This window comes from Hydra vulgaris, chromosome 13 (assembly GCF_038396675.1).
Source record: "Hydra vulgaris chromosome 13, alternate assembly HydraT2T_AEP".
Lineage (NCBI taxonomy): Eukaryota > Metazoa > Cnidaria > Hydrozoa > Anthoathecata > Hydridae > Hydra > Hydra vulgaris.
In genome coordinates, this window is record NC_088932.1 from 59,624,837 (window position 1) to 59,649,423 (window position 24,587).

General features: G+C 27.7%; 1 protein-coding gene across 1 annotated transcript in view; it reads left to right on the forward strand.

Moving 5' to 3' along the window:
* The window catches only part of LOC105843703 (uncharacterized), a 72,410-nt gene extending 57,419 nt beyond the window's left edge, over positions 1 to 14,991 (forward strand). The window contains exons 15-18 of the mRNA XM_065815109.1: positions 2,385 to 2,462; positions 9,264 to 9,336; positions 13,700 to 13,764; positions 13,965 to 14,991. Of these exons, the coding sequence (XP_065671181.1) occupies positions 2,385 to 2,462; positions 9,264 to 9,336; positions 13,700 to 13,764; positions 13,965 to 14,902 (1,154 nt within the window). The 3' untranslated portion in view covers positions 14,903 to 14,991. The remainder of the gene's footprint in view (positions 1 to 2,384; positions 2,463 to 9,263; positions 9,337 to 13,699; positions 13,765 to 13,964) is intronic.
* Positions 14,992 to 24,587: the final 9,596 nt, after the last annotated feature.

Sequence of the window (24,587 nt, forward strand, 5' to 3'; positions counted from 1 at the left end):
ATAATTAGCCCAATGAATGAGTGATGGAATGTTAAAACATTGAAAACTGTGGATTAGAATGAGTCTTGACTCAGAATCAACAAGAAGGAATAAGATTCAGGAAGTTATATAGGAGGTTCATTTATCAGAGGAGAGAGAAAAGACATCAGCTTAAAGGATTTTACACAGGTTTACATATACACCAACCTCATTGATGAAGAAGGGGTTCAAAACTGGTCAACAGTATTATTCTGTTTTTCCCTAAAGTCTTTGCCTTGTAGACCTTTTACAAGACAGTAGCTGAAGCTGTAGATGCAGTTAACATTTGCCAAAGATGAGTACTTTTATAGAGACACTATCTCTAGCCTTTACTCAACCAAGAGCCATAAGGCAGGTAATTTTTAACTCGCAGTTTGTTTCTTCTAGTTTAACTTGTGGGTAACTTATGTGAACCAACACCACATTAAAAGTTCAAACATTCACCATTAAAAATTGAGGTACTACAGAATTATGTAAAGCTCGAATTTTGTAAAGAATACTTCTTAATTGCAGATTCCAAAACTAGATGGAATAGCCTATTAGTAACCCTCGAACGTTTTTACAAATTAAAGTCATGCATTCAAAAATCAGATATAGATTTATATAAGATATAGAAATTAAGTCATCGTTGAGCATAGAATATATGAGTGCTTTAATACAACGTATAATTGCAAGAAGAACGCAGTTGTCCAATATTTCTTATTTTCTTAATTTCTTTTTTAATTTTTTTTTCTTTTGATTTTAATTTCTTCGATTTAATTTTCTGCATAAAGGTCTAGAAGATGGAATTAAAAACTTAATAAGTTTTAACTTTTCACGTTCATCAAAAGCGAGTAATTTCAATTCACTTTTTGGCATTGTAAATCAGAGGGGACTTTGGAATCAAAGCACTGCTGTTGAAGAACAAGCCCGGGAAATTCTTCACTTTAAGGCGAGCAAAGTTGAGATTGATAAAGGAAAAAATTCTGAGAAATCAATGAAAAAACACATATACTAGGCCATATTTGCCTTAGTGGTGTAGTGGTAGAATGCTCACTTCATAAGCAAGAGATTCCAGGTTTGATCCCCACCATGTCCCTGGTAGTACCGCGCTCAACTTGTTTCTCTGCGCAGCGGCCTTGTTAGTCATGGTTCATGTTTCGGAGTTATAGAGTTGAGAAAGGGTTATAACCACAATTAAGTAGCCTCGTCTATAGTGGCCATCTCGGCCTTAGGGAGGTGAATTAACAAAAAAAAATTTTTCTAAAAAATAAAATATAAGGTTGTCGGGAAACAACCACAACACGCTAGTGATATAATCAAGTGTCTAAAAAAAGAGTCTCTTTGAAGATCAAAGTGCGAGAAAAATATCTCCAACAGGTTAATCATCTTCTTTTAATGATTCGGCCAACTAGTGTTGAATCCAAAAGAGCATTTTCTGCTGCCGGTATTATTTTAAACAAGTTGCAGTGCAGAGTGGACGACAAAACTCTGGATGCTCTTTGTTTTTTAAGAGGTTACTTTCATGGAATAAAAAATAAAGGTTCTACCAAATAGATCAATAAATTTGCATTCTTTTCAAGTTTTTGTGATTCTTGAATTTATTTACTTTGCTTTAAAAATTTAAAATATTTAACACCGGTTTTAATACCAGTATTCCTGTGTTAAATTTTTGTAATACAGAAATACCAGTATTGATTTTTTGACCGGTATTGGATAATCTAGTTATGCTTGCAAGATGTTTAGGTGAACATCATAATCAGCTTTATGTAAGAGTTATGGATTTTTCTTATTATCCAAGATAGTTACTATATATATATATATAATTATATAGACAGATGTTTGATATTATTGATAGGAAATGCATTTCTTTTGCTTTGCCTTTGCAAATACATGGATCAGGTTACACTAGGTTACATGTTAGGATTATTACTTCTCCAGCAAGTTTTCTAGTGTAAGTTGCAGTTGTGTTACTGTAAACACTAATAAAATTGTTGACAATATCATAGGATTTTTTATTTTATCTAAATTTTTTCAATTTTTAAATAATGAGAATATTTTATGCAATTGTAATTTAAACTTTTGTTACATTTTGTTACAAAATGTTTTAATTAATAATGTTGAATGGTTGACTGAGAGGGGTATTAAAAAATCAAAAAATTTAATTACTGGTTAGGAGGGTGTAGTCATAAAACATTTAAAAATAAAGTTAGCAAAAAAACCTACAATGACTTAATTTTCAACTCAATGCAAATGTGTTGCAATGAGGCGATTGTATTTTTGAATCAAACAATACATTTATGCAATTAATTGTTTATTATTAATTTAATAATTTAATTTTGTAATTACTTTTTTAACTATTATATCATAATAATAATTGAATCTAGATGATAAAAAAGTGAAAAGAAATTTGTTCGAGAAAAATGTTTCTACTCCACAAAAAGATGTTGGAAATAGTAGAAATAGTAAGTGTTTTTTTTCACATTATTTTAAAGATGTTTGTCTTTTGATATTCAAAAGTTAGACTACTTTTTCTACTACGTTTTCCCTTAGATTTTAAAAATGTTAATTTTATCCTTTTTTTTCCTTTTTTTTTTTTTTTTTTTTTTCCTTTTTCAAACCACTGTTAAACTATTGTTCATGTTTGTCATCTTGTTTTGTGATCCTTTTTATGGTTTTCGATGTATAGACTTAATTTAGGCTAAAAGGTCTAAAAATTACAATGCATTTTTTCCCCCTGAATTTACCTCTCCTAAACTGTTTACTACTTACCAGATTAGCTAATAAACTATGTACCACAAACTACCAGGTTAGCTAATAACAGTCATGTGTTCTAAAGTATGTATCCTGGCAGCAGAATTACTTAAGAATGTTTTAATATTTTTAAATATAAAGTATAGTTTAGGTGTTTTAGGGTCAAATTATTTGATTTATCATATCATAAAGAAATGCTGGTAATAACAATGGCTTCTGTTCTGAAAGTTTTAAATGGTTTTTGCTCTACGGTACTTAAATTAAAGCTATACATTTAAAATATTTAAATAGATATTGAATTTTGGATATGAAGTATCATCACTGAAGTTACATTTATGAGTTTTGGTTTTTAAAACTTTATCATTATATGAGCCCCAAAAATACTTTATTGTAAAGATTTTTGTTCTTTAATATAAAGATTATGGTTCAAGTGTTTATTTATTTAAGTGTTTGTTTATTTTAATGTTAAAAGTAAATGTGTTTGTTACCTATGCTATGGCTATGAGCGCAAATTTAATAAGTATGTTGTGCTTATGAAATTTGTGTAGAGTTTTCAAGAATTTATCAAATTGATAAAAACTCATGAGTTTTATTATAAATTTAAATAAATGTGGATATGCATAAATGTATATGTGTGTTTGTGTGTGTGTGTGTGTCTTTATAAAAAGAGTCATCATTAAACTAAATAAACCATTTTTTTTTTTTATTAAGTTGCTTTTCAAACTTTCAAAAAAGATAAATTGAAATTTAAATTAAAAAAAGTTGTTTTTGAAACTTATAAAGAAATCTTGAACTTATAAAAAAAAGCTAAACAAAGTCATAGTGAAGGTTTTTCTTCTGTTTTTTCTACTTTTCTTTCACACTGTTTAGAATGTGGATACAGGAAATGGATACAATGTTAACTAATGCGAAAAAGAAAGTAGCATTTCTTAGAAAATAACTGCACATCTAACAATCAATAATCTAAAATCTAGAGAGCTCATTTTACCACTGAAAACCACATATAACTTCTAATAAATAGATCAGCGAGTTATAGGCTCTTTGATGGTTATCTTTTTTTTCTACTTTAGATTTGCAAAAACTATATAGCAGTTGATGAAGGAAAAGATTTTTCTTAGATTTTTGCTTTTATTAATAGCTTTCCTTCATCAACTTTTTTTTTATATATATTTATATGTTTACCGGCTCATTCATCTTCAACCATTAAACAGGTGTATATTGTTCCGTTAAACAAGTTTGGTGCAAATTACTTACAGAATTTTATGCAGCTACAAATTTCAACAACAAAGTTTCATTAAACTACAAGTAAAACTGGATTTCAAAACAACACAGTGGTCTGAAAAACTTGATTTTTGGCCAAAATTAAAAAAAAAAATCTGTAATTTTTTTTTTATTATTTTTAAATACAACATTATCCAGGCTATTTGAAATATATAGGTTTCATATTTTCTCTTGAAAGAAAAGTCAATAACCGTTTCCAAAAGCAATTAAAAAATCGATCAATAATTTCTTGTAAAAAAACAACATTTTTTCATTTGTGTATAAATTTATAACTATAGAGTTCATCAATTAGCATAAAATAAAGTTTTTTCTTCTATTTCAACTTCTTCCTTAAATAACCTTAAACTCATATCGATCTAGTCCACATGCATGGACTAGATCGATATGATTTTATTAAATTCTAATAAAAATATATTATTTTGTAAAAAAATCAGCAGCATTTATAACTAATCAAACCAATTTTAAAGCTTCCAAAATATATTTATTTTATGTTATGAAAAATACTAGTGTCTCAATTTTTTTTTTTTTTTTATAAAATTTTTATAAATGTTCAAAAACACTTTTTTTTTTTTTTAATTTAATCGTACTAGCTACCTAAATCATTAATAATAGTTCAAATATTCATTTTTATTAAATTTTTATATAATGTTTCATATATTTAACTAGATAAAAATACTTGAAAAAATCCATATTATAGTAAATTTAAAATCCAATTAAAATGCAAAGTCCGCTCTTAAAACGTTATATTTATAGTATATTTTGAACATCTATTATCGCTTAATAATTCCTAAAATAATCATTTGCATATAAATAAAATAAAGGAACTTATATTCATTGCAAACTATACCGTATTGACACTATATTTGTGTTGTTTTTAGAACACTTTGTGTTGAAACTTTTTATATTATGATTTTTAATTTCATGTATCAACTTGTATATCTTTAGATTATTAGATTGAAAATTAGAATATTTTTTATTAAAAAAATAATTTAATTAATTTTAGGAGTATTCGATTAAGATTTTTATTATTTATTATTCAAATATATTGATTAAAAACTTGTGAAAAATAAACGAAAATCATCACCTACAATTTTTAACTAAAATAATTAGTTTTGGCTTGGTATGAAAAATTATTTTTGTGGGGGAAGGGCGGGCATTGCCCTCCCTTGCTGCAGCCCATTTATATATATATATATATATATATATATATATATATATATATATATATATATATATATATATATATATATATATAAATATATATATATATATATATATATATATATCTATATCTTTTTTGAAATTTTTATTTTTATATGCGGTAGTGGTGTAGTGGTAAAACGCTCGCTTTATAAGCGAGAGGTTCTGAGTTCAATCCCCACCACGTCCCTGGTAGTACCGCGCTCAACTTGTTTCTCCGCGCAGCGGCCTTGTTCGTCAAGGTTCGTGTTTCGGAGTTTTAGAGTTGAGAGAGGGTAAAACCACCTAATAAGTAGCCTCCTCATCTGTAGTGGCCTTCTTGGCCTTGGGGAGGTGAATAACAAAAAAAAAAAAAAAAAAAAAAAAAAAAATTTTTATGCATAGCTTTAGTAAACAGTAAGTTTTAGAATTTTATGAGCTTACGGGATTAGTTTATATATTTAAAATATTTAACAGTAAAGCTTTTCGAAAAAAAATATAAAGTAAAGATCAGCCTTTATAATACACTTATAATCTGGCTTTAAAATAACGTGGTAAATTTTTAACATTTAATAGTTTTATTTTGTACAAAAAGTGTCACATAATTTAAGGAACCTATGAGAACCTATATTGAATGCTTGAACTTGTAAATGTAATATGTGTACAACCTATTTGAACTATATACATTGCCCCTAACTTCCCCTTTTTGGTTTCGTTAACATTTTAAAATAATGACTTGTAGCTTTTGTTATTTGCTTGAAATCTGCTTTTATTTCTCGTAAACAAAAATACATGTTATTTTGTTTGTTATTTTATTCAATACAAATTGCACTATTAACCTAACATTTTTTTTGTTTTTTTATATAGTAATAATATAAGAATTAGTGACATTTACGGACTTATACAACAAAATAAACTAGTTTTTATGATATACCATTCTTTTCATTAAAATTAACTGTTCTAGTTTCTGAAGATAATTAACTAGAGGATTCTGAGTGAAAAACTTTATAAAATTATAATGTAAAAAGTTGATAGCTGCAAAAAATATTAATACTCATTTTGAAAGAAGTAATGAAAACTGGCTAGCTCAAGATTTTCAATACACCTACAGTTCATTAAAAGCTACATCATCAGTTAATAAAGTTGGGAAACCATGTCGCTCTTTCGAAAAATGCTACATCATCAGTTAATGAAGTTGGGAAACCATGTTGCTCTTTCGAAAAAGCTTGTAACAAAACAAAAAGAATAAGCTTAACAATGTTTTTAATATTTTATTTAGCCATAAATTACTTCAACATGCAACATGCAACAAAATGGAAACTAATAAGTGAGTTTAAGTACAAAACTGGCACAAAAATTTCTATTATTTAAAATAAATACCCATTAAACCTGCTTAGACATATTCATTCAATGAAGCTTTAGCATTCATAATTAATGGTGATATATCAAAATCAACATACCAGCTTCTAAGAAATGGTGCTGAAAAAATGGCTGCAACATATATCCTTTGTCTAATAGTATAGGATCTTCAAAAGCTAAATACCATTCCAAGAACATTCAAATGGATGGCTATTCAGTACAAATACCGCTAAAAGATTTTCTAAACACTCTTAAAAAGCTATGTGGTATACAAAACATAATGCTAAGGAATTAACTAAACTGACGTTTAGATGCAAGGCTGGTTTTAATGGTGCTACAGGATATAGTGTTTACAAACAGGTAAGTTAAAAAGAAAATAGTGACGAATGAAGAGTGCATGTTGATTATTTACATAGTACCTTTAGAACTCAGTAAACTTTATAATAATAAAAACGTTGTAATATTATTCATCCAGAATGTGCGGCTAATAGATTAAAAATAAAAAAATACATTTTTATATACAAAGATGATAAATAATCTACAGACTTATTCAAAACATCATGGGCATAAAATAATATCGGTAATAGAGTTTCAAATCTATATATTCATTTATATTTTCTATATATTTCTATAAATTTATCTATATATTCTATTATACAATATCAATATTATACAATATCGATAATAGAACTCTATTATACAATATCGATAATAGAGTTTCAAATCTAGTGATAAATTTTCATTTTTTCTGAAGTGCGCATTTTTATTTTTAAAGTTTGTTGCATCAATTTTTCTTTAGTTTATTCCACCAGAAGAGTTTGTTATTCAGTTCCACAGTATTAGGAAGTTATAGGATTTGAGACTAAAAATTGCAAATCCGCGTTTTAATATCTTAATACAAAATGATTCTTTGGACATATAAAGGGTTTTAGTAAAAAAAAAAGATCAAAATAATTTTGTCCACCATATGTCTAATATCCGGCCCACTGTGCACTGTGCACTGGTTTGTTTTCACTTGATATTAGCAAAGTTGGTCAAACAAAATAACATATTGTTCAAACATTTTATGTACAATCCCAGACTGTTTCATCATTTTATCTGAGCCTGCTTCATCATCCTCAACCGAGCCTGCTCATCATCTTTATCCCAGCCTATATTATCATCTAATATCATTCAGCATCAAACTCCAACAATTCGCCAACCTCAAAAATGAACAACAATACCTGTGACTCCTACTCAATCGTATTAAATGTTGCAACACATCTAAAGACTCTAAGGCAAAATGTATTACAGCGAAATAAAAATTGTTTTACAGCGCCACCATGTTGACGCATAAAAAAAACAACTAAAAGTCACGGTTCTGAGAGTTGAAGGCCGATGTCTAAGTACATCTGAGTTGCTCAAGAAACTAAAGGAAGATGATGAAGCCAAAAAGTCAAATCAATTAAAGAAACTCAAGATTGACTTCAGTGAAGCTTCAGATGAAACTCTGCATTCTCAACATTCAAAAAAATCAAGACATTAAGAAGTGTAAAAAGTGTTGCAGAATTTGGGAAGAAGCATTGTTAACTCTAAACATTATGTGGTACCAGTGTGAAACTTTTAGTTGCAAGTCTTGGGTTTGTCAATTGTGTTTATCCTAAAAATACAAAATTAGTGACAAGTTTTTTTGCATGAAAATATGTAGCATATCTGCTTGTGACCGTGAAACAACTCAAATTTGTTTAATTACTATATTGTTTTTTTCGTATATTTGACTTAAAAGTAGTTTTTTTGTAAATATTACTTAACTTCTAATAAGATTAGTTTTCTTTTTATTTTAAATTAATTTGACTTGTTTTTCTTAATATCTTAATTTAATTTTGATTTTTTTGATATCCCTATCAATTGTTATTAAAGTAACCCCAATTATAAGGGGGAAAATAAAAGTTTTTTTTCTTCATAATAATTTTTTTAAATTTATAAAAAATTTTTTTTCAATTATTATATATTTATATAATGTAAAAAATTCTCTATAAAAAAAAAAAAATTATTTTAAAATGTAATTGAATTTGAAGCTAAACTGTGTACTCTTACCCCATTTCTATACATTAAAAAAAAAAACACTATAAAATTCAACATTTTGCAATTTGTGCAATAGCACTGAATTTGAAGTTAAACTGTGTACTCTTACCCCATTTCTATACATTAAAAAAAAAACACTATAAAATTCAACATTTTGCAATTTGTGCAATAGCACTATTTATTTCACTATGAATATAAACTATGGGTGCGTGTTTAGATAACATCTCTTACGTAATGCTGAAATAGCCTGCTGCTGGGAGCTTCAGTACATGGCCTGCTGCCTCAATGGAATGCCACTACATTAAACGAGGGTTTGGCATCGGGCAGCAATCTGTTTCTTTCATTATTCTTTTCTTTTTTTTTTTTCTGAAAACGCTGTATAAATTAATGTAACAAAAATAGGGTAGCAATTTTTTATCTTGACACTCTATAATATATACATAGGCATTACAGGTGTAGCAAGCATATTTTAATTACTTGTTTTAATAATGTATTAAAAGTAATGTGGAAAATAGAAATATTTTTTTATTATCATTAAATTTTTATCTTAAGAAAGTTGTCTTCCTGATACCAAACCTGATACTACAGAGACAAATCAATAACCTTATCATTTTTTTTTTAATTTAAAGAAAGTTGTGTTCCTGATACCCCAGAGGCTAAACAAATCAATAACCTTATTTGGAAAAAGCAAGATAGAGATAGGTAGCAATTCCTTTTACTTTCACTTTTAACTTTATTTAAAAATTTAATTTTATTCGACTGATAAAAATAAATTATATTTTATTGATTATTTTAATTGTTGAAAAATTTATTTATTTCAACATTTCTTGTTCTATAAAGTAAGTATACATTGTAGTGATGTAAATTTTCGGGTAAAATTTGGTTCAAAAATTTTCGGTTATATTTACCTTGATTATTTTTTAATTTTATTTCAAACATCTTAAATAATAATAATATCTATTATTCTATATTAATTAATATCTATTAAAATAATATCTATTACTCTATATTCTTTATTAAAAAATGAAAAAGTTGATAAAACTATTGGACTTAAAACAAAACATTAGATGTTGCAAAATTTAACTAAAACAGTGAAGTTTAAAAAAGAAAGATTTGTAATTATTAATAATTGTTTGTTTTATTGATTTTTTATTTTTTATTGTTAAATGCTTAATACAATTACTTTTTATTTATTACAACTACATTGAAATTAAATATTTTGGTAATTTAATCAGTTTTTATACTTGGTTAGGCAATCATTTGTATTAATAATTGCTTTGCATCTGTGGGTTATGTTTTAAGAGGTTTTGTTAACAATTTAACTTCCAGAAAATTCCAACCATTTTGAATAATTCACCACCAGCAAGCTTTTTATATTTGAGTTTAGCATTGAATATAGACAACAGATTCTTAATTAGATAAGGGTAGAGTTATTTTGCTGGCCAGTCAATTGTAGATATTCCAACATTTTGCATTTTTTCTTGCTGGCCAATCAACAGTAGATATTCCAACATTTTGCATTTTTTCTTGCTGGCCAATCAACAGTAGATATTCCAACATTTTGCATTTTTTCTTGCTGGCCAATCAACAGTAGATATTCCAACATTTTGCATTTTTTCTTGCTGGCCAATCAACAGTAGATATTCCAACATTTTGCATTTTTTCTTGCTGGCCAGTCAACAGTAGATATTCCAACATTTTGCATTTTTTCTTGCTGGCCAATCAACAGTAGATATTCCAACATTTTGCATTTTTTCTTGCTGGCCAATCAACAGTAGATATTCCAACATTTTGCATTTTTTCTTGCTGGCCAATCAACAGTAGATATTCCAACATTTTGCATTTTTTCTTGCTGGCCAATCAACAGTAGATATTCCAACATTTTGCATTTTTTCTTGCTGGCCAATCAACAGTAGATATTCCAACATTTTGCATTTTTTCTTGCTGGCCAATCAACAGTAGATATTCCAACATTTTGCATTTTTTCTTGCTGGCCAATCAACAGTAGATATTCCAACATTTTGCATTTTTTCTTGCTGGCCAATCAACAGTAGATATTCCAACATTTTGCATTTTTTCTTGCTGGCCAATCAACAGTAGATATTCCAACATTTTGCATTTTTTCTTGCTGGCCAATCAACAGTAGATATTCCAACATTTTGCATTTTTTCTTGCTGGCCAGTCAACAGTAGATATTCCAACATTTTGCATTTTTTCTTGCTGGCCAATCAACAGTAGATATTGCATTTTTTCTTGATGCATATTTTTGTGTCATTGTCTTGTTGAAATTTATTTTTTAAACTCGATCCGCTAAAATATAATATTGGTTTTTATATTGGTCCATGGTTCCATCAACTCTGTACAGGTTTCCCTCACATTGAGCAACAAAGGCATGGCTTTATGGTCATAACCATGGTCAAGTTATGCTGTGATACGTTTACACTCTGAATTATATGCTTCACTTTTTTTTCTTTATTTTTCTCATATCTTGTTGAAGCACAAAAGTTCATCTTTATGACACATCTATTGACATCTTTATGACACATCTATTGACATCTTTATGACACACCTATTGACATCTTTATGACACATCTATTGACATCTTTATGACACATCTATTGACATCTTTATGACACATCTTTTGACATCTTTATGACACATCTTTTGACATCTTTATGACACATCTTTTGACATCTTTATGATTCATCTATTGACATCTTTATGGCACATCTATTGACATCTTTATGACACATCTATTGACATCTTTATGACACATCTATTGAAATCTTTATGACACATTTCTATTGACATCTTTATGACACATCTATTGACGTCTTTATGACACATCTATTGACATCTTTATGACACATCTATTGACATCTTTATGACACATCTATTGACATCTTTATGACACATCTATTGACATCTTTATGACACACCTATTGACATCTTTATGACACATCTATTGACATCTTTATGACACATCTATTGACATCTTTATGACTCATCGATTGACATCTTTATGACACATCTATTGATATCTTTATGACACATCTATTGACATCTTTATGACACATCTATTGACATCTTTATGACACACCTATTGACATTTTTATGACACATCTATTGACATCTTTATGACACATCTATTGACATCTTTGTGACACATCTTTTGACATCTTTATGACACATCTTTTGACATCTTTATGACACATTTTTTGACATCTTTATGACACATCTATTGACATCTTTATGACACATCTTTTGACATCTTTATGACTCATCTATTGACATCTTTATGGCACATCTATTGACATCTTTATGACACATCTATTGACGTCTTTATGACACATCTATTGACATCTTTATGACACATTTCTATTTATCTAATAAACAGTTTAAGTTATCTATGATCTTATTTATAAAATTTTTTATTTGTTTGCCACATTTTTATTTGAAATATTATTTACCTTTATTCTTGCAATTATATTATTAAATAAGTGTTCTGGGTTTAAAATCCTACGTATGAAATGTATTACATTACAAATCCATTATTTGCGAAACATCAACTTTTTTTTTAATTTTTTTTTTTTTTTTTATTTGCAGTTTTTAAAAAAACGCAGAACAAGTAAGTTACAGATCAAAAACTCAGAACAAGTAAGTTACAGTTCAAAAACACAGAACAAGTAAGTTACAGTTCAAAAATAGACTTGGTATACTTGAAACAACTAAGTTCTTGACACAACGTAAAAAGGGGGTGATGCAATTCAAAATTACTTAATAAACTAAATATATTAAAATAGTGCAATATTGATAAACAATTAGCATTGGTTAATAATAGAACGTTAACAACTCGTGCTTTCAGTTAAAAACTGAAATCAGAGCTGGTAAAAGGCTGCACACCAAGGTATAATTTCTTTACAATTCGTGTTGCAACTATTTGGAATAAGTTCAACTCTGTAACAATTATTGCTTTCCAATGTAAGGACGAAATCTTAAGTAATTTAACATTTTTTATCAAAAAAAATAAAATCTTTAAAATTAATTATCTATTTTCTTCAATCACATTTTCTACTAGCATAAATTTTTTTTTAAAGTTTGTCTAATTGATGCTAAACTCAGTTGCCTTCTTCATCTTTCCTTACACAGAGTTCGTCTAAATTAGCCAAACTTAATTGCCTTCTTCATCTTTGCCTACACCGAATTTGTCCAATTTAGCCAAACTTAATTGCCTTCTTTATATTTCCTTAAACGTAGTTTGTCTACATTAGCCAAACCTTTCTTTAAACAGAGTTCGTCTACATTAGCCAAACTTAATTGCTTTTCTTCATCTTTCTTTACACAGAATTTTTAAGTAAAGGCGTTTAGAATAAAAATTTGATAAATAAAAATACTTCAAGCAGGTTGGAGCAAACCCTAGGATTGGTAATTACCAAATATTTTCAGCAGGTTGGAGCAAATTTTTTGAATTTGTTTCAATAGATGCAGTATCAAGATTTTCTCAATAATTCTTAACATAAAATAACTGACTTAGATTTGAAGATTCTATGCTTTCATGAGTCTAAATGAATTGCATGGAAAAGGTAGTTTTTATCAAAAGTTTAGAGTCTGCACTTTATAAAACTGAATGCTAACCCTGAAAACAGGATGTTTGCTTATAACAAGATGCTTATCATGGCAACTGGAAATTATATTTCTTAAAGTTTAAGGTTATAACTTACTGTTTTTATGAAAATTTATTTTTATTGCGACAATTAAATTCATAATTAAAAATGGTTATATAATCTTTACGGACTCAAATAACCATCTTCCGAAACCACACTAGAGTATGTTATTTAACGAAGTTAATTCTATTGCTTAAGTTAATTAGTCATACCTAAAGTTAGAGCTTTTCACCAAGACTAAAGTGGGTTGTTTTTTCGCCAGCGACAGGATTTCAACATGGCTAAGAACACAAATCTGCGTTATATATCATTATATTTTTAACCGAATATAAAATAATTTATTGATAAAATCTTTATCTGCTTTGCTGATCAAAGTTTAGTTTTTTTGTTGCTTTTTTTAGACGTCACTCCCATATTGATAAGAATGTTGCACCCGTTGAAGAATCCCCACTAAAAGGAACATCTAGTAAACATGATTTTATTTTCTGAAAGTATTCAAAAACGTATACTACGCAATTCACTTTTACTAAAATAAAACGACATTTTTCAGAAGATTATCAATAATAATCATCTGAAAATTTTTTTCATTGTTTGAGTTTATGATTGTGTTTTTAAGGAAGCTTATCGCTTTAAGTAAAATAACTTGATGTCATTTTTTATTTTTAGCTTCATTGAACTGTATTAGAAAACTAGGCCGTTCACACTCATTTAATATTCGTTCATCTCCAAGAAAGTTTTATAAACTACAGCGTCATCCTACAATGATAATCGGTAGATGCAATGAAGAACCGAAAACTCCAACAAAGCACTACCGCGATTTAGATTCTGTTATTAATGATAAAAATCGATTTTCGGCATCTAGAAAATTTAAAATAAACCAGACGCCGGAAAGTGCAATTAAACGAAGACGCAAGGCTATATTGTTTTCTAGCTTTACTGACGTTAATGAAAATCCGTCACGAAATGACGTTTTGAATCACGAAATTTTTTCTAATATAGACGAAGAAAGAACTAGTTCTGTTCGTCGTAGTATTTTTTCGCAAAGAGTTTCGTCCGAAACAAGTGAGATCGAAAAAGGTTCGGAAAGTTCATCGAGAAAATTATTTTCTGATACAAGTGAACCAATATTATCATTAAATTCTCTGTTTAATTATTCCGGAAGTTTTGAAAAAGATAACGGAACTAAATCTACTGCACTTAAAAGAAAACAGAGCAGTTCTCGTTTTGCTAGAAAAAAGTTATGTCTTTCTCCTCTTAATGATGGGTTTGATGATTTTTGCGATGACAATAAAATGTATGTTTCAGATTGCAAAGAGGCAAATAAGCATACTTTTGCCGAAACAACCGTTGATTGGTTAGAAAAAATAGAAACAGAAGATGTTGGAACACCGCGCAGTTTAACGTTTCAAGAGACTTTTTTAAAGCTCTCTCCGAATCGATCCAAGAGTTCCCCTACATTAGTAAAAGCAGGGGATGATATTATATCAGTCTCACCCTGCCTTTCAGCTACTAGTATCAAATGTCTTGAAAAAGCGCCCCTCTTATCGCCGTACCGTCCTATTAAGAGAACAAAACAACGTCCTAATCGAGTTGCTAGTAAATAATGAATTAGATAGTTTTTCAAAACTTTTTAATTGTTTTTAAATGTAAAAAAAAATAAAATTTAAATTTTTAAGGGTTATACTAATTATAATATAGCTTTTTATTATTAAACAGCCGGTCTTGTACATTTTTAAATTTGAAAGATTTTTTACAAAAAATGCTGAAATAATAAAAACAGAAACTAAATTAATAAAACAAGATTGTAATAAAATTAATAAAACAAAAGAAAAGATAAAAACATGAAGTAAAAATTAATAATACTTATTTATAATTTAAGCGTGCGTAAAATCACAATCAAATTTTAAAATAATACTGCAAAATATAAAATAAGATACTGCAAACATAACAAAATCTTATAGATAATTAAAATGTTTCCTTTGGTTTTTTTGAATTTAATAGTAACTCTCTCGTCTTTAAATTTTCCACAATAGTTGTAATAAACTTTATGGCGCTATGCTGATGACACATAAGTTCGCTTCTACATTTTATAAGCTTTCCAGCACCATAACTGATATGATCAACATTTAGTGCCACTTTCAAAAGAATAAGAACTTAATAGTAACCCTCTTCAAAATTTCCATTTTTTTAATTTGTAGATGTTATTTATACTTAAAGGTAAATTCCAAAATAATATTTATTGGTTCTCTAGATATTAGGCTATAAAGTCAGACAACTTAGGAATATTTTAGGCTATTATAGATTGTTTATTATAACAGACTATTTTAGGAATTTTGAATAAACGGTGTCTAAAGCATTTAAAACATTAAAATAGAACAAAGTTCATAATTTTCAATATTTCGTTTGATTATTAATGGCTAGTAAAGAACTTAAAATGATATATTAGGTATAGTCTACCTAAGGGTCTAGACCATTGGTGTTAGACCATTAAAAACTATAGACGCCTTTGCTAAATAATACCAATCTCAAGGTGAAGCTAAGATAAAAAGTAAATAAAAAAAAGTTCGTTTTAAGTAAAGTAGTTAAAGTTGCAAAAAAAGACCGTTTATTATTAAATTTTTTTTTTTTTTTTAAATTTTAGACTTTTTAAATTAAAAAAACTTATTTCATGATATTTTGAAATTTATTATAATGCCAACAATTAATACAAAATTTAACATAATTGTCTGAAAAATGATTTAAATCATTTTTTAAACAACAGGTTACTGAATCAACCATACTAAACATACAGAATGTTTAGTAACGTCGGTTCAGTAACACTGTCCAGAATAAATTATTGTCTTTTACTTCAAGTCATAGATTATTCTGCATCTCACACTTGATTTTCGAGATATAAATTATCGGAAATAAAAACAAGTGTTAATACTTTGTCATTTGATAATCAAGGGCCGGATTTTCCCGGTTAGGGCCCCTATGCCATGATGATGTGGAAGCCCATTCCCATACGAGGTTCCTGGGCTCTAAATCCCAGAAAAAATTTTTTGAAACCAAAGTTTCAAGAGTTTTTTTCTTAAATAACCTAGCAAAGCACCCAGGTTCAATTCTCAAAATTCAAGTTTACAAAAAATTTTTGTTCGGATTATGTCTTGATTACAGTGTCTACTATAATCGTGTATATTTAATCAATATTGTTTGTTTGTTTGGTTTATTCATGGTCAACAAATTTTACAAGTCATTATTAAAGAGCGGCATACGAGGCCAATCTGAAATTAAAATATATTTTTTAGATTTCAGATAAAGTTAAGACGCCGGAGCAAAGAAAGTTCATATTTAAAATTGATCAGGTTCTTTGAGTCCACCGCATTTTGTTAGGTTGCCTAGGCCTCGTTCAAATGTTGTGCATGACAGCCGATGCAGTTAGCATGCCAAGATATTCATATTGTAAATTGAAGTAATTTTTTAGTGTTGCTGCGCCCAGGTGCATCATCAAACACAAGTCAATATTTTATTTTTAGTTTTTGGGACCCCCAATTTTTTGGGGATCCCTGTGCGATGGCACTGTTTTTGTCACCAATTTATTAAAATTCCAGAGCCCACTTCCCCCTCTCCTATAAAATTACGTCAACATTTGACTGCTCTTCTTCCCCTCCTCCTCCCTATTCTGATTTAGAAAAATAAATGGAAGAAAACATCATTTTTTATAATTTAATTTATTTTATAAAGTAACTTTGTTGGCGTAAACTTTTCTTGACTTCCCCCTTCCCCAATTGTCGACAATTGTCTAAAAATTTCAGACTTCTTGCTCCTATTTTATTGAAACAAGTAATGGACATACCTTAACTATGTTTAAAATTTAATATAGTAGGATTATAAATAAGTAATTTTACAAAACACGATTTTTCTTATATTTCGCAGTGTTTTTTTTAACATTAATGTGTCAATGGTTATATCTAATTTGTTTTTTCTATTTTTATTTGTAATTTATTTATAGTTGACACATATTTTTACATTGATAGCTCTATAATTGGCTAATTTAAGTCAAGTGATACTTATCCTTCAAAAATATATATCGTTATAAATATAAACTGTATTATAATCCATACATAATAATACATACATAATAACAATAATAATAGTAATAGTAATAATAATAACAATAATAAAAGCCAATCAAATTAGCAAAAAACTAACAAAAATTTAAAGATTTTACTTTAGTTTATTAATGTATTAGATATCTTTAATAAAACCATGCATAATTTGCAGGGGCATTTCTTGGGAACCCATTTTTTATTTAAAGTTTAAATTCCTTCTAAGATGATGTTTTATATCGGATGTTATACACGGAAAAATCCGGTCAAATTTGACCGGATTTTTCCGTGTATAACACCCGATATAAAAATTCGCATCGTTAGGAACAATTTTTATTTTTTTAAACATTATTAACTTTTTTCAATCTGATTACTATGGTTACATACCATTAATCAATAAACTCACGCGTGTGACTAAGACTAGTGCAACATCAATTGATCAAATTTTTACCAATGAATCGGATCACTTTCCGATTCATAAACGACTAATAAACGAAACCTCCTTTGAATCTTTTCATGATATTATATTGAAAAATGGGACGAAACTCTATTAAATTTAAATGCTGATGAAACCTATGATATCTTCTTAGCTAAGTTTCTTAAATATTATAATATAGCATTTTCCAAAGTTACAAAATTATTAAAAGAAAAAAGCCTTTTAAGTCCTAGGATAACAAAGGGAATTGTTAAATCTTCAAAAATAAAACAGCGATTATATTGCAAATATCTTAAAAAAAGAACACTAGAAAATGAAACTAACTATAAAAATTATAAACGTTTATTTGAGTTAATTTTGAGACGTTCAGAAACTAATTACTATTCAGATCAAATAATAAAAAGTAATCGTTCACAAAACAAATGGTGCATTATTAAGGAAGTAATTGGCAAGAAAAATTTGACTGAAATTCTCTGCCAAAAAATCACAAATTCAATAATAAATTAGTTGTTGATAAATCTATGGTAGCAGAATCGCTTAATAACATTTTTGTTAATGCTGGTAAAAGTTTAGCCGCTAAAATTGAACCATCTAAAATAAGCTTTAAATCATACTTGACATCAAATAATGCTATTATGCCTAATCATGAACTTACGAAGAAAGAATTATTAAATACAGTATCCATGTTAAAACCTAATAAACGTTCAGGTTTACATGATGACTGCAGTAATGTTGTTATTAATTCGCTAAAATATATAACAATACCACTTTTACATATTTTTAACTTATCTTTAAAACATGGAGTTTTTCCTGAAAAACTAATAAGTGCAAAGGTTACACCAATTTTTAAAACAGGTGGTCCTTCTGATGTTTCCAACTACAGACCGATCTCAGGTCTTAATTGTTTTTCCATGATTTTGGAGCGTGTAATGTATAATAGACTTTATTCCCTCTTAAATGTAAATAATATTCTTTACATTAAACAATTTTTCAAATCTGGTCATTCGACTGATCATGCAATAACTATTTGTACAAGAAATATTCAAAACTTTTGATGAACAAAAATTTACTTTAGGTGTCTTTATTGATCTAAGCAAAGCGTTTGATACCCTAGATCATAATATTCTTCTATATAAACTTAAAAATTATGGTATCATAAATTTTTACTTAGATTGGTTAAAGAGTTATTTGAAGAATAGTAATCAATGCATTTTATATGATGGCGAAAAAACAGATTTAATGACAATTAACAGCGGAGATGTTAATTGTCATTAAATCTGTTTTTTTTTCAGCGGTCCTAATATTGATCCTTGGGATCCCCCAAAGATCAATTCTAGGACCGCTTTTATTTCTCATTTATATAAATGACTTGAGCAAAATTTTATATCATAAACTCAATTATATTTGCCGACCATAATAATGTACTTTATTCTAATAAAGATATAAATATTTTATTTGCAACAATTAACAAAGAGCTCGCAAAACTAAGCGAATGGTTTGTATCGAATAAATTATCCGTAAATTTTAAAAAATATATATATACTTTCTTCCATTGTCTTCATGATAAAGACAATGTTCCTCTGAAACTTCCTAAGCTTTTTTATTAATAACTCTTATGTCAAAAGAGAGCGTTCTTTGTTGTTTCTAGGTGTAGGGGAGACCGGGGCTAGTTGGCTCGGTTTTTTACTCTATGAGCTCTGTAGCTGTAGTACATTTTTTTTAAAATATTAAAGTGTAGTCTTAAAGAGTATGGATTAGGGTATCTTATAAAATTTGCATTCATTAAAAAAAAAAAAATTCTTGGGGCCTTTCCGGACCCTCAAAGAAAAAATTTGCGCTAACTTACCCCACCACGGGGTAAGTTGGCGCAAACTATAAAAATAATTATTAATGCACTATTAAGTGCAAAATTAATAGAAATTTTTTAAAAATTAATTTTTGCAACAATTTTATCCCAAAATTTAATATTACTTTTAGCTGGTACCAAATATTAGTCCGTATAAAAGCCAAACAGTAACCCACATTTTATCTGTGGAAAAAAAAAATAAACAAAATTTTTTTTTAATTTTTTTCTAAGAATAAATATTTTCAATATTGTTTAAAATAAAAAAAATAAAAAAAGATAATTTTATAAAAACAAATATTTTTTTCCTTAGTAAATGATATGAGCCAACTTACCCCGTAAAAAATTTGTCAACTTACCCCGAAAGCTTTTTTTTTAGTAAACTGTCTATAGATCCTGAAAAACGGCATCTTTGAAAAAAAAGTCCGACTGGATATAGTAAACCAATTGTGACTGGAACTTTTACAATAATTTTTTTTTCATACGACTAAATATTTTCTTTGTAAAGTAAAAAGGAAGCGATGTTCTAAAAATTACGTTTTTGTCCAAAAAACGCATAAATCTCAATATCTCCCATGCGCATGCGCAAATTCTGACAATACTACAGTGAATGATGAAATGGTCAATGAGGAATTTTTTGAGTAATTTTTGTCACTTTCTGATGAAAGGCTCTAAAGATAAACGCAGTTCGTCAACTTACCCCTGCGGCCAACTAGCCCCGGTCTCCCCTAGTTTTAGATAAAAATGTAACGTTGAAAGAGCACATACGTATAATCCATAATAAAATCTTAAAAAATATAGGCCTTTTATATAAAGCCAACAGTTGTTAAACCAAACTTGTTTGAAATTTATTTATTTTTCTTTTAACCATTGATATCTAAATTACGCTAACGTTGCTTGGTGCAGGACTAATGTATCTAAAAAAAAAAACTTTTAATTCAACAAAAACACGACGTAAGAATTATTGGAAATGTGGATCGCTTCTTGCACACTAAATTTCTTTTTTATAAATTCAAAATACTCAACGTATTTTAACTTAATTTATATCATATTCTTATATTTATATTCAAAGCAGATAATAAAATGACACCCATTTTATTTAACTCACTTTTTGAAAAAAAATCATTTATACCCAACAAGATTTTCAAATAACAATTATATTCAACCAAAAGCATATTATACTGCTACTAAGTTCTCGATTGCAATCAGAGGACCTAAATTATGGAACACGTTATCGGATAATGAGTTTAAAAAAATTTCTTTCCTTGATCAATTTAAAAATAAAATAAAAAATAATTTTTTGACAATTGACAACGAACTAGATTTCTTCTGAAACTTTTAAAACGAGTAATCACTTGTTTTATTTAGTTATTTACTTTATTCTTGATCATATTTATTTGTGATTTTAATCTGAATCCTGACCTTTCCTTTATGTTCATGTTTTAGCTCATTTTTATTCTGTTTTTTTTTTATTTTTTTTTAAAATTCGAAATATTTATAAATAAAAGTTTGAAAAAAATAAAATTATATATATATATAAAGTATTTTTTTTTATTTACATTTATATATATATATATATATATATATATATATATATATATATATATATTATATATATATATATATATATATATATATATATTATGCGTATATTACATTGTGATAAAGGTAATTTTTTGTTATTTATATTCTTGTTTTGAAGGGGCTTAGCGATAAGACTGAATTTGTCTTCTTCTTGCCGTGTATATACATTTTAATTAAAGTCTAATTTTGTAAAACAAATTCTTTATGGCGAAATACATACATCCATACATTTTTCTTATTATTACTTTTCTTATAAATTTTCTATATATTATTAGTATGATTTGCATTTTTGAAGTTGTAAAAATGTAAAAAAATCCGCATTGCACGATGTTTCGTCGTCTTCAATTATGCACATACTTTTATCCGCTATTATTTTAATCAACTTGTTTGCGCGTAGAATTTCTTTGATTTCACCATTTTAGCTTCTCTTAGGTGTTTTTTTTTTATGAAATGTTTTAATTTCAGCATTTTTAAGTACTTTTTTGATATAAGAACGCAAAGTCTTGAGTTTTCTTTCTGGATCTCGTTGTGACTGGTTCGGATTTCTAGCTATTGAACTGAGAATCAACTTTACCTTTTTGGATTTATGGAAAGTTTTCTTTCTTCCATTTCCAGGTTTTCTTTCGAAGCTTTGAGTAGTCTTGAACTTATTTATAATATCTATGACTGCAGATTTTGGGACAATAGTACGTTTTACAATCAAACGATATTTAGTCTAAAAATTCTTGCAAAAAAATTTCACAACTTTTTTACGCACCTCAATTTATTTCCGAAACATTTTGCAAATCATTGATTTGTAAACAAAAGTTTATCAACACAATTGAAGATAAGGAAGTAACGCTTAACTAAAATGATAAAAGAAATAAAAAGCATTGTGGTTTTAGAGAAATTTCAATTTAAAGTTGATCGGATTTTTCCGTGTCCACCCAATAATCATTCGGAATTAGTTTCCAAATTTTAGGTCCTAAGTAAGATAGAGATTCCAATCCATATTTTGTTGTACGAATATTGGTGGAGATTGGCTTTTCATATCTCAGATTTGATTCAAGAAACTTAAAAACATCATTCAAAGATATTGGCACAACTTGTAATTTTACTTTAAAAATCTCAGTGACAAAAAATGCATTTTTTTTTGTGTATAGTTAAAGTACCGCTATTTATTAAGAGAGTTTCAAATGGAGATTCATAGTCTCTATAGTAACTTTTATAGCCCTCTCGTGGATTCGATTTATGCGATTATTTAGTTTCTTACTGTGAAACATCCATATAAGTGGGGAGTATGAGAAGTTTGAAGTTATAAATGTAGAAAGTGTAAGTTTACGTTGTTTTAAAGACATATATGATGCGATTCTTGAAAGTACGTTTCCTTTTCTGCTGGCATATTTGCATAATATGTTCACATGCTCTTCCATGAATAGTTTGTTGCTTAGTTTTATTCCGAGTAATTTAACTTTTTCGGATGTTTTAATTGTTAAATTAAAAGCAACAACTTCAAGGTTACTATGTTTGCTAATGAAAAAGTGATACTTTCAGGATTTGCCTTCATTCCATTATTTTGAAATAAGGCGGTTTTTTGGAGGTTGGTAGTTTCAGAAGTAACGTCTTTTCTTTGCAGTATGAAGTATCGTCATCTGCATATCCAGCAACTTCAACGTCAGGAAGGAAAAAAAATAAATCGCATGTAAAAAGGTTAAATAACAGAGATCCGAGAATCAAACCTTGCGGAGCTCCGTGTTGTATATCAGTGTAACAGTTAAATTCATCATTTATTCTTACTCTTTGTTTTCTATTAATTAGGTAGGAAGACATAAAAATTATACTGTTTTGACAAAAACCATAGGCATCTAGTTTAGTGATTAGTAACGCATTGGATATGCAATCAAATGGATTAGTAGTCTAGACCGGTTCAAATTTTGTTCAAATTTTCGGTCATAAATACTGCATAATTTTTTTGTACATACCTTTTTTTATGCTTTTTTAAAATGACAATTACGGTATCTTTAAATCCAAAAAATCCAAATTTTGTTCGTTTTTTTTATTTATTTCTTTTATTAGTTTATTTTGAAAATTTTCAAATTTTTGAAGCATGTAATTATCTTTGAAGTATGTAATTATCATTCGTTTTTGCTTAGGGAAATTACTTCTCAAGACCGAGGTTATCAGATTATGAAAGTTGGCAAAATCTATTTCAATTGCATTCGATTGGCAGAAAATATTTTGAAGTATTTGTTAAGATGAGGTCAATTACTTTTGGTTGATGTTTTTAAAACAGGTTGGTACTTTTATTAGAGATTTTAGTCTATACATAATGCAAATCTCAGCATTTAAATTGCCCATGACTAATAAATATTCATATTTTCCTGAAAAGTAATTGAGATTTTTTCCGAGATCAATAAGAAAATGATTAATTGACGAGGTTTTAGGATTATGCAGCAGTCAATTGACCATTTTCTGTTTCTTAAATTTATTTTTACAAAGAAGCATTCATAACTACTATCGTCATTAGTTTTTGTTAGTATTTTAGAGGGTAAATCTTCTCTAACATATAGTATTTTAGAGGGTATGTCTTCTCTAACATATAGCATTATTCCACCTCCGTGTTTTGATCAATCTACTTTATATGGTTTGAAATAGCCTTCAATGAGGAATTGTGTTGAGGGGAAGGAGTAGTCGATTTTAGTTTCAGATATTATTAGTATTTCAATATTGCCTTGAGATATTACCTTTAAAGGTTCAAATTTATTTCTGATTGAATTAATGCTTATTAGAGCAAATATTATTAACCCTCATTATATATTTATATATATATAAAAATTATTCCTACGCCTCTGTATATATATATATATATATATATATATATATATATATATATATATATATATATATATATATATATATATATATATATATATATATATATATATATATATATATATATATATATATATATATATATATATATATATATATATATATATATATATATATATATATATATATACAGAGGCGTAGGAATAATTTTTTGGTGTTCGAGATAGGTAACTTTTCCAAACATTTATATGTTTATACTTATGTCAAATAATAAGGGTTTGCAAAAAATTGCTATGATTGGAGACTGGGAACAAAAAAGCCCCAAAATTTTCGCCCCTTCCCCTGCCCCAAGCGTGAGAGCAACAAGTTGATGAAGTATTTTTTGTACTATTCTTAACTAGACTTATATTCATTGATAAATTTTAAGTTTAATAGTATTATCTATAAGCGTTTAAAAATTATTACCATATAAAATTTGCAACCCCCTCAAATTGAGGGGGGTTTAAACTTTATATGGTCATAATTTT